Source organism: Boleophthalmus pectinirostris, unplaced genomic scaffold (assembly GCF_026225935.1).
Source record: "Boleophthalmus pectinirostris isolate CB_2022bp ecotype Guang Dong unplaced genomic scaffold, ASM2622593v1 HiC_scaffold_16, whole genome shotgun sequence".
NCBI lineage: Eukaryota > Metazoa > Chordata > Actinopteri > Gobiiformes > Gobiidae > Boleophthalmus > Boleophthalmus pectinirostris.
The window spans coordinates 6,260,474-6,271,184 of NW_026571095.1; the positions used below are offsets into that span (position 1 = coordinate 6,260,474).

Consider the following 10,711-nt stretch of genomic DNA (forward strand, 5'->3'; position numbering starts at 1 on the left):
GTGTCACCATGTCACTTTCATAACATCTTCTGTAATTGTGTGTAAAAGGCCGTGGAGGGTCTGTGGTGTGTTCCAGCACACAGAGGCAGAGCCCTGGTGTCCGTGACCCTGACAGGTGCACAGTGTATGTACAGTAGACAGGGACTAGTCACAGTGACACAGCAGCAGTCACATCACAGCACGTACCTCCTCTTCCTGTAATCCTCCTTTATCTCCACTCTCTCCCAGCTCCACTTTCATTCCAGGACCATAAAACAACTCTCTCCAACTGTCTGCGCCCTAAGGAAATGTACTGGAAAAGCACCAGGAAAAACACTGACAGAAAATAATCAACGTACTCTCTGGACTTCTTAGACAAAAACACCACCTGTTCAGATTACAGATACTCATTTAATTTCATTATTTTACACACTGAAGTACAAACATTTTCTTCACCTAAACACATATTACATTTACAGTTTCATCAGAACAGGCAGCACATTTTAGTTACAGGTTTTTACACTTGAAAAATGACTGACTTTTTGAACCCTACATGTTGGAATGAATAAATTCATTTTTGAACAATCACTAGTAAATACAATAGTGTGGGCGGAGATAGGGGGTAGGTGAAAACAGGAATTTTCTGAGCAATCCAGAACAATACAGACTTATCCACACAAACATGATTCAGTTGAAATTAAATTTGAGTGAGTTAATGATTGAGGAATGTCATTATAACTTTGCGAACAGATACCAAAAGTCTATTTTACATAAGATAGTGTGAAATCCCCTCACTTAGCCCGGTGTCAGATTTTTCTAAAGTTAGCTGACTCACCTGACTAAGCTGCCTGGGTGTGGCATGGGATCCTCAGTATAAATAAAGGCACGTGAACTATTTCATTCATAAACCTGGTCTGAGCACCCGGGAGACTCAACATGTCCAAACTACACCACCCTGCTGCACTTACCTTAGCCCTGATCTGCCTGTGTACAGCTCAAACAGCCCAGGAAGAAGAGGCGGAGGGAGCTATGGACAGGGGGCTGCTCCTGGATGCTGTGAAAACCGGGATCTTGAGCTCTCTGGGCATAGAGAAGCCCCCGGTGGTCCACAAGAAGGCCTCCCAAACAGAGCTGAGGGAGATGGAGAGACTTTACCAGGAGAAACTCACCGAACTAGGGCTGAATATGAATCGGAGTAATGGGATGTCCACTCTGCTCCTGCCACACAGAGGTAAGATGAAGTTTTTCATACAATAGGAACAGTACAAGTAGTTTTAGTAGTAGCAGTTTGCAGTAGTGGTATTAGTAAAAGTAGAAGTAGTAGTGGTGGTGGTAGTAGTTGTTTCAGTAGGGCTGTCCACTAAAAATCTGTTAAAAAACAAAGTGGAGCTTCATGTTGTTTAAAGAGATGAAACGCAAACAGGACAAAAGCTACAAAACTCTGTCACACAACAAGTAATGAGAAAGTTGGTTTTGAATTTGATCCACATTTTAACAACATCTTGCCATAAAATAAAGATAAAATTAAGTCAAATTAAATGAAAACAGAATTACAGTGACACATGAATGCTTTACAAAAAAACAGGATCACACATGTTCTGAGAAGTTGGTTTTAATATTGATCCACATTGAACTCCTATCTCCTAACTCCTATCCTGCCTTAAAAAAATAAAAAATAAAAATTAATTAATTAAAATGAAACACGTGAATGACATAAAAGAGCATCACATATGTACTGAGAAGTTGTAAAGTTGATCTACATTTGAATAAAATAACACAAAGTAAAATTGAAATAACATGAAGTAACATTACGTTACATTGATCAAACTTAAATCCAGCTTCTTAGTATTTGTTATTTCAAGTCCAGTTTCTGTTTGCCATATGAAGTGGTATGATATTATTTTTTGGATGACATTCATCTGATAGACGTGCCCACTTGAGCTTTTGTCCTAGTTGCTGTATCATCTCTATAAATAACTGAATCTCCGCTCTGTGATCATACCAGCGACTTCTGTTTGTTTGTGGATCTTTTGCAAATAGAAAGGTTCAAAGACTGTGTGAATAAAGCAAACATTCCATCAGCGCTTAAAGTGACGCCATCTCTGTGTTCACGTAACTCACCCGTCGTGTTGTGATCACTGATGAATATCGAGATAAAACTCCAAAAATGACAGATGAAAGTTGGATGAACAGTTGTATCAGACTAAATGGCCCAAATTATTCTGTTTTCTGATCTTTGTTATATTGTAATACATGTTTCCTCATCACAAACACACAGTTGTGTTTTGTTTCATTCACACACCAATCCTGCATATTTAAGTTGAGTTCTTTTTTCAAACAGTAAACACCTTGTGATGTCATGTGGTGATACAGGAAGTACTTCACTGTGTTTTTAAACTCCAGGCACATTCACGACAATCAGTTGGATCATTTCAGAAGTGTCAGTCTCTACTGAACAAAAGGTCAAATGCAGCTGTTAAAGGGACATAGGGCCTCATTTCTTAAAGAGTCAGAGTGTTGGAGACGTGTGGAGACACTTTTTAAAATATTCCATCCAGTCCTTGTATTTGCAGAGGTCACTGGTGTTAGACTAGTGCATGAGAAAATAGTCCCTCAACATGAGAAGATTCATGTGATACAAGGTTAGTTTTATTTCAAACATTATTCTATCAACACAAACATTCCCAAATGACATGTGAAATAAAACTAACCTTGTATCACATGAATCTTCTCATGTTGAGGGATTATTTTCTTATATATCAGTCTGCCACTGTTGAGCTTTCTATCAGGAAGAACAACTCACTGCATAAATCCTTCAAATGTAAAGTTGGTTTTACTTCTACAATTATTCTATCAACACAGACATGCACATGGACAGTCTGGTGTAATAATAGATTTGTTTGGGGTGTTTTGTGGAGTGGGTAAGACTGTTTTTAGTGGCAGGTGAACTATGACCATTGATGTGCACTAGTCTAACACCAGTGACCTCTGCAAATACAAGGACTGGATGGAAGATTTCAAAAAGTGTCTCCACACGTCTCCAACACTCTGGATCACTAAGAAATGAGGCCCTATGTCCAACCGTCTGAACCGTCCCTTTAATTTGAAAACTACGTCTTCATGACATCACAAGGTGGAACAGATCATTTTGAGCTCTGGGGATCTGACAGACTAATAATAAAATGCTACTTAAACATGTGTGAAAGAAAACACAACTCCTGGTGTTTTTGAGGAGGAAACAACATGGTTTAAAGCTCAAGAGTCAATTTTGAGTTATAAGACTCTTAAGATACTCATACAGTATGTTCCTAAAGATTATTTATATCACTCACACTGGTACAAGCTGTACTTGTGTAGCCACAGCTGCCCTGGGGTAGAGCCTGCCACCACCATCCACCATCCACCATCCACTCACAGACTCCATCCGTACTGAGCCTAAATAAAGTGGGTGAAGTGTCTTGCCAGTAGACACCTGGTAGACAGAGACAGAACCATCAGTGTTCATGTAGATGGGTGAGCGCTGTAACCACTTTGCCACTTTAGTTATTTGGCACAGGCCTCTTCACTGCAAAAAGGATCTGAAAGTGCAACTGAGAGTTGGCAAAACAAAGAAAAAACACATCACATTTCTGCAGGTCTTCAAGTTAGTTTTAAGTTTTGAGTTAGTTTAAATGAGTTTATGTTTTTATGTATTTTTATTTCTCATTTACTTTTTTCCAGTGTCAACAACAGATATTTTCATAAATCCATTTCAGATACTGCTGCTGCTGCTTTGCTCTTTCGAAGTATCATTGTATTTATTTTTTTTTTTACAATGATAATAAAATCTAATCTAATCTAAGATATGACTTGGCACATTTTAAAAAAGTGTTCCATCATTTCTAACGTCAATACAATACTACACTTGTGATGTTTACCTGACTCCCGCCACATTTATTTGTTCCACACATTATCATGTTAATAATATGAGAAGGCTCAGATAGGGCAAAATACTTCTCCCTCCTCTCTGATACTAGGACATAAATCTAGGGTGCCCGGACATTCAAAAACAACTATTTCAACACTGGGACACACCCGGGTTGGGATGGTCGGTCATATAAAATGTGAAAAGACACTTACATCTTTCTCCACTCACACGTGTCAGTATTTAATCTGAAAGACTTCTCTCAATGCATTTTTATTTATTTTCTTATTTTATTCTTATTATATTATTTTTATTTTTAGCTTATGCTCATTTTCAAGCTAAAAGAAAAATATATTTGCCTGTTTACTGTTGAAATGTGCTGAAACACGGGACACAGGCTCAAAACTTGGATAGTCCTGGATAAATAGGGACATTTGATCACCCTAGTAGTAGTAGTAGTAGTAGTAGTAGTAGTAGTAGTAGTAGTAGTAGTAGTAGTAGTAGTAGTAGTAGTAGTAGTAGTAGTAGTAGTAGTAGTAGTAGTAGTAGTAGTAGTTGTAGCAGTAGTAGTAGTAGTAGTAGTAGTAGTTGTAGCAGTAGTAGTAGTAGTACTAGTAGTAGTAGTAGAAGTAGTAGTAGTAGTAGTAGTAGTAGTAATAGTAGTAGTAGTTGTAGCAGTAGAAGTAATAGTAGTAGAAGTAATAGTAGTAGTAGTAGTAGTAGTAATAGTAGTAGTAGTTGTAGCAGTAGTAGTAGTAGTAGTAGTAGTAGTAGTAGTAATAATAGTAGTAGTAGTAGAAGTAGTAGTAGTAGTAGTACTAGTAGTAGTAGAAGTAGTAGTAGTAGTAGTACTAGTAGTAGTAGTAGTAGTAGTTGTAGCAGTAATAGTAGTAGAAGTAATAGTAGTAGAAGTAATAGTAGTAGTAGTAGTAATAGTAGTAGTAGTTGTAGCAGTAGTGGTAGTAGTAGTAGTAGTAGTAGTAGTAGTAGTAGTAGTAGTAGTAGTAATAATAGTAGTAGTAGTAGAAGTAGTAGTAGTAGTAGTAGTAGTAGTAGTAGTAGTAGTAGTAGTAGTACTAGTATTAGTAGTAGTAGTAGTAGTAGTAGTAGTAGTAGTAGTAGTAGTAGTAGTAGTAGTAGTAGTAGTAGTAGTAGTAGTAGTAGTAGTAGTAGTAGTAGTAGTAGTAGTAGTAGTAGTAGTAGTAGTAGTAGTAGTAGTAGTAGTAGTAGTAGTAGTAGTAGTAGTAGTAGTAGTAGTAGTAGTAGTAGTAGTAGTAGTAGTAGTAGTAGTAGTAGTAGTAGTAGTAGTAGTAGTAGTAGTAGTAGTAGTAGTAGTAGTAGTAGTAGTAGTAGTAGTAGTAGTAGTAGTAGTAGTAGTAGTAGTAGTAGTAGTAGTAGTAGTAGTAGTAGTAGTAGTAGTAGTAGTAGTAGTAGTAGTAGTAGTAGTAGTAGTAGTAGTAGTAGTAGTAGTAGTAGTAGTAGTAGTAGTAATAGTAGTAGTAGTAGTAGTAGTAGTAATAGTAGTAGTAGTAATAGTAGTAGTAGTAGTAGTAGTAGTAGATTATTTGGTTCTTTTGCATTACAAAACAAAACTAAATAAAACATAAATTACAACTTCATGGATCATGACAGAAAGAGTTTAGGCTGAAGTAAAAAGTACTTTTAACACCAAACCCTGTTAAACAATGCCAGAATTCCAAGAAAGAAAAGCAGCGAAAGAACAGCAAGTTTGAGTTTACAATTTCACTTTCAACATACTGTAAATTAAAACAAACAAAATTTTAATGCATAATTCAGTCATTCCAGAGCTCTCGATCTTAAAAACATGAGGCTTTCTACTCTTTTTTTAAAGGCTTCTACAGTGTTAGACTTTTTAAAATCATCTCTCAGATTGTTCTAAACGAACAGAAAAACATTCATTTATTTTCTTAGTTCTCTTCATTTTTTTGTAATTTTTCTTGTGCATCAATAAAGTTTGTCTGAATCTAAGCCAAAAAATGTTCCTCTCTTCTTCATTGTGTTTCAGTTTCCAAGCTTCCAGCGGGACATGGGCTCGACCTGCGGAGGCGTCCCTTTCGCTGGCACAGGGCAGAGTTCACGGAGAAGCCCAGTATCCAAGAGGAGCTGTCCCTGCTGCACGCCCAGCTCTACATGTCCAGACAAGTCCTGCAGAGAGCCGCCGCCAGGGTCAAAGTTCACATACAGGGCTCCAGGTCCACCAGACACGCAGTATGGACACACACGTGGGCTAGTGGAGACACGACGCAAACGCTGGCACTGGACATCAGCGATGAGGTGCAAAAGTGGATCAGGGACGACAGCGGACCCCTGGTGGTGGAAGTGGGACATAGAGGAGCTGATTATAACTTTAATATTTCTCTCAAGTTGACACAAAAACACGCAATTTCAAGAATGACTCGCTCCAATAAGGAAGAAGAGGAATGTGACGATCGAGAGTTGTGCTGCCGGCAGTCCATGACGGTTTCCTTTAAAGACATTGGTTGGACAGATTGGGTCGTGGCGCCGTTAGAATACACAATGCATTTTTGTCAAGGTTCGTGCCCACATAACTACAGACCTGCAAGCATGCACACCCAGGTCAAGTCCAGACTGGCACAGATCTCCAAAGGGGGCATCTCAAGACCATGCTGTGTGCCAGCCGCCTACCAGCCCATGGTGCTGATGCATTATGATAGTCATGGGAAACTTAAACTAACACCTTTTGAAGATCTCATAGTCAGTAAATGTCACTGTGCCTGATGTGGCCTGTGTAAACTGTACAGGTTTTTGATGAAGAGCTCATGTTACTATGTTCTAATGTTCCTCATCACAAACACACCTGGAGCACAACACACAAACCCTGCACATTTAAAGTTCTTCTCTCAGAAACAGAAAACACTCTGGTCCACCTTGTGATGTCATGTGATAATTCAGGAACTGCTCCACTGTGTTTTTAAACTCCATACACCTTCACTAGAATCATTAGGATGAGTTCAGCCATGGAATTGCTGATCTCTGTTGAACTAAAGATAAAAGGAGCTATTACCTAGAAAACTACCACTACATGATATCACAAGGTGGAGCAGAGCATTATTGATCTTTGGAGATGGAGACAAACTAATAAAAAAGAGTCACTCAAACATGTGTGAATGAAACTCCAGAAGTCCAGGTGTGTTTTTGAGGAGGAAACATTATAACATGGTTTAAAGCTCGCAGGAGTTCAGTTTGTGTAAAATAGGAGCGTTTAAGATTTTGTTTTATGATGATCTTTGAACTGGTGACCTGTTGGTTGATGGGTAAATGCTTATCCTAGTGCTGTGCTTTTGAAATATGATGAACTTTGACAGCACTGTTCTTTTCACTCAACAAGGATCTGTTCTAAAGGCCAGAGTTGTCATAATGGGCTTTTCAGCGGTATTTTTAAAAATGAGAACAGTTTTTAGAAAACAGTTTTGGTTGTTTGTACTGTAGCTTTTATATTCAAATGATTTCTTCCTGATTTGAAAAGTCTCTCCATATTCAAATACTTTAAAATTTAGATTTGAATTGTGTTGTTGCCATAACAATGGAGGATCATTACCAGTCCAAATCCTTCAAAATCAGCAAAAAGTCTTTATGCGTGAAAATCATGAAGAGCCTACTGAGTTTCCTCAGAGGCCTTCCTTTTTGTTAGTTCAATGGTGTTACTTGCATAAACATGGATATTTGTATTATTTATTTAAACTGTATTTATGTTGCTGTTGTTTGGATGTTACATGCTTTTACTGTAAATACTTTTTTACGTTTTTTACTGAACTTAAGAGTGACTCACTGTGACATTTCACAATAAAATATGTGTTGAAAATGAGTGTAATAAATTATATAATATAAGATAATAGAGTGTTGTTTGTTGCGTGCTGACGGAGTGTTGTGGGCAGATAACATATCGTCTGTGTGTGATCTTGACCTGCTGCTGTGGCCTTGACACAAACTTCAAGGACAAGGACAGAACTGATGAAAGTTCACTAAAGAACATAGCTCAGGACAGACTCTGGGACAAACTGCCCCGCAAACTTTATTACAACGAATGGCACAAAAACCTCTTTGTCAATAAATAAATTGGCCATGTTAGTGTACGAGTGTGCCACACATAGACAGACACTTCACTGGTCCAGTGGGAAATTCAAGTTTAGCTGGACACTGTTTAACAGGAGGACTGGTCAGCTGGGCTCAGCACATTTGTGTCAGGACAGTTTGAGGGGAGGAACAGCCCTCAGGACAAGAGTGTCCCTCCTCTGTGTCCTACAGTCGAGCATCACAGTGTCCACGGGGAGCCAGATGAACTTTGGAGCCATATCTGGAAATGTTCACTTACACACTGCTCTGTTGTTTGAGTCGGTGAAGGTCATCCTCTACATTTGCTGTACTTCTTAGTTGGTTAAAAACCCATGATATTATGTTAAAAAAAATAAAAATTTCAAAACCTGTTCAGTGTGTGAGCCAGGTAGCCACAAGAGCAGTTTCTGTTACCATGGCTAAGCTCAGGACAGAGACATGAGGCTTCTCTGGCAAATCCAGATCCATATCTTTAGAGATCTTTGTGTATTCTTTTCCAGAGGGATGTCAGTGTGACTCTCCTTCACGTCTCAAGCCACAACCACAAAATCATCCAATCAGATTTGTTCTTCTCACTGACGTATGTGAAACAAAGGAGCTCATTGGTCATGGATCATTATGAATAAAATCCCATTTCCCTCACCTCAGATCAACAGTTTAGTGCTTCAGTCATTGATTCTGCAGAAATCTGAGATGTTTTTCAGTCTCCTGTTTTTAATTTTCACTATATTTGCCATATTTATTGACTCTGATTGGCTAATCCACCTGTCACAACATCTGAAAAGGGAGATTCACTAGTGGTCAGACTCACATCCTCATAAAGTATTAAAGACCTGTGTGTTCAGACAGACAAACATCAGCCACAACAAGACAGAGAAGGTCTCAAAGTATCTGGACACAGTTTTGAAATCAAGATGTCTCAATTTCAACCTGTCAACCTGACACATGGGATTAACCAAAATATGAGTATTACAAAAGTGAACCAAAGAGCCATGGAACTGCTGGGCCACTACTGGAAAATACACAAACACACTACTTTTAGTATTTAGTATCTTAAAGTTCTTTTGACAATATGAGGTTTTGACAGGTTGACAATGTTTTTCCAATTATTACTTGGTTAGGAGGGATAGAATGTCTCCGTAGTAAATATTTATCATAGTTTTACATCAGTTAATGTCACACTGTGGAACATTTCAGTCAAAGCAATAACTGTGTCTCTCCATGGAGACAAGCAGGTGGCAGATCCCCAACTAGAAGGTTACACTGTGCGCCTTTAATGTCATAAAACTTTAAATTCTAAATCCATACTAATTAAGTTTAAAAACTCAAAATAGACTCAGAATCATTTTATAATAATTTTATTCCAGACTTTGATTCTAAAAGTTCCATCACACAGTTGTGTGTGTTGTCTTCCTGCCCCAGCCCCGTCAGAGTCCAGGATGTACAGTGACTCTTTGTACTAGAGCTCCAGGGGCCTCATTAAACCTGCTTCACTGAACCTCTCCATTAATGTCATCATAAATTCTGTGTGCAGTGAGCATGCTGTTGTGCAAGACTCCAAACTCATACCACCACGTATTTAGAATATGATTACCGAGCCCGTCCATGGATATTAAATAAACTACTGCCCTGATGATGACGACTACTGTGAGTGAGAGCGGTGCTCCAGTCAATAAAACATCTCTGTCTGTTGTCTCATGTGTTGAGTGTCAGGACTTTGAGTTGATCTGTATTTTTTTCACTTTACTTCTTAGTGTACCCCTAGAAGGTCGAAGTAGATGTGATGTATATAGTTAGTCTCAGTTTATGGACAGACCTCATGTGAAGCTCAGAAGCTCCAGAATTGCCTCCCTGAGTTGCAGTGGCTGCACTAGCACTGAATCATGACTGTGGGAGCTGTGGGAGCTGGAGGTTGTGCAGTGATCATTCATATGAGAGAGAAACATTTTAGGTTTAAACCAACTGGATTTCAACACTGAAACTGACAACCCAGATGAGAGACTCATGTGAGGCTCATTCTGCTTTCTGATTGGATAATCCTCTTGAGAACCAAAACATCGAATTATAACATCACAATGGCCATCCTGTCCAAATGTATTTGTAATTTAGAATAAACCAGCATTACTACTGTTCTCAGTAAAAGGAACGTTTGATTTGAACATGTTTAACTCGTCTCAGATTAGAAGATGAAATCTGATCAAATGTGTAATGTAAAAAACACATGTAGGTCTAATTCCAAACACACAGTGATAATAAGAGTATATCACACATGAACACATGAGCACGTGCATTATGAGCACAGAAGTCTGACACACAGAAGGGCACGAGGAGCTGTGACTCTGTGGGGCCCTCTGCTGGTGCTGAAGCAACACCACACCTCTGTCTCTGTGAGGATAAACCGTCAGTGTGACTCAAGGCTTTATTTTATGAGCCAAAGTGTAGACGGGCTCAGATGACAAAGCCTCTTCCTGGTTTTGTTCTCTCGGAGTGTGACATACAGTCGGATGTTTCTGTCAGGATCCTCGGCTTCTGAACCTCCAGAGTGATCCATGTCACCAGAGCTTTGCCAAAGTCACAGTGCCCACAGTGTACTGCAACTTTTATTTCTTTTATTGCATTTTACTGCTTATTTATTTAAGCATAAACTGCCTTTTATAAAATAAATCACTGTGTTTTTTCACGTTTGATCTGGTCACGTTCCACACACTCCAGAAGCTGTGAAGGTCACTTGGC

At 38.7% G+C, this 10,711-nt stretch overlaps 1 protein-coding gene across 1 annotated transcript; it reads left to right on the plus strand.

The window, feature by feature from the left end:
- The first annotated feature begins 902 nt into the window (after positions 1-902).
- LOC110174820 (protein DVR-1) lies at positions 903-7,758 on the plus strand. Its single transcript, XM_020940931.2, has 2 exons — positions 903-1,210; positions 5,910-7,758. The coding sequence occupies exons 1-2, from the start codon at positions 916-918 to the stop codon at positions 6,641-6,643; spliced, it is 1,029 nt and encodes a 342-aa protein (XP_020796590.1). The 5' UTR covers positions 903-915; the 3' UTR covers positions 6,644-7,758.
- Positions 7,759-10,711: the final 2,953 nt, after the last annotated feature.

Excerpts from the sequence above, each read along its gene's own strand:
- LOC110174820 (XM_020940931.2), top strand. The coding sequence starts at position 916 with ATGTCCAAACTACACCACCCTGCTGCACTTACCTTAGCCCTGATCTGC. Across the intron at positions 1,211-5,909 it reads TCTGCTCCTGCCACACAGAG|TTTCCAAGCTTCCAGCGGGA; the intron begins GTAAGATGAAGT and ends ATTGTGTTTCAG.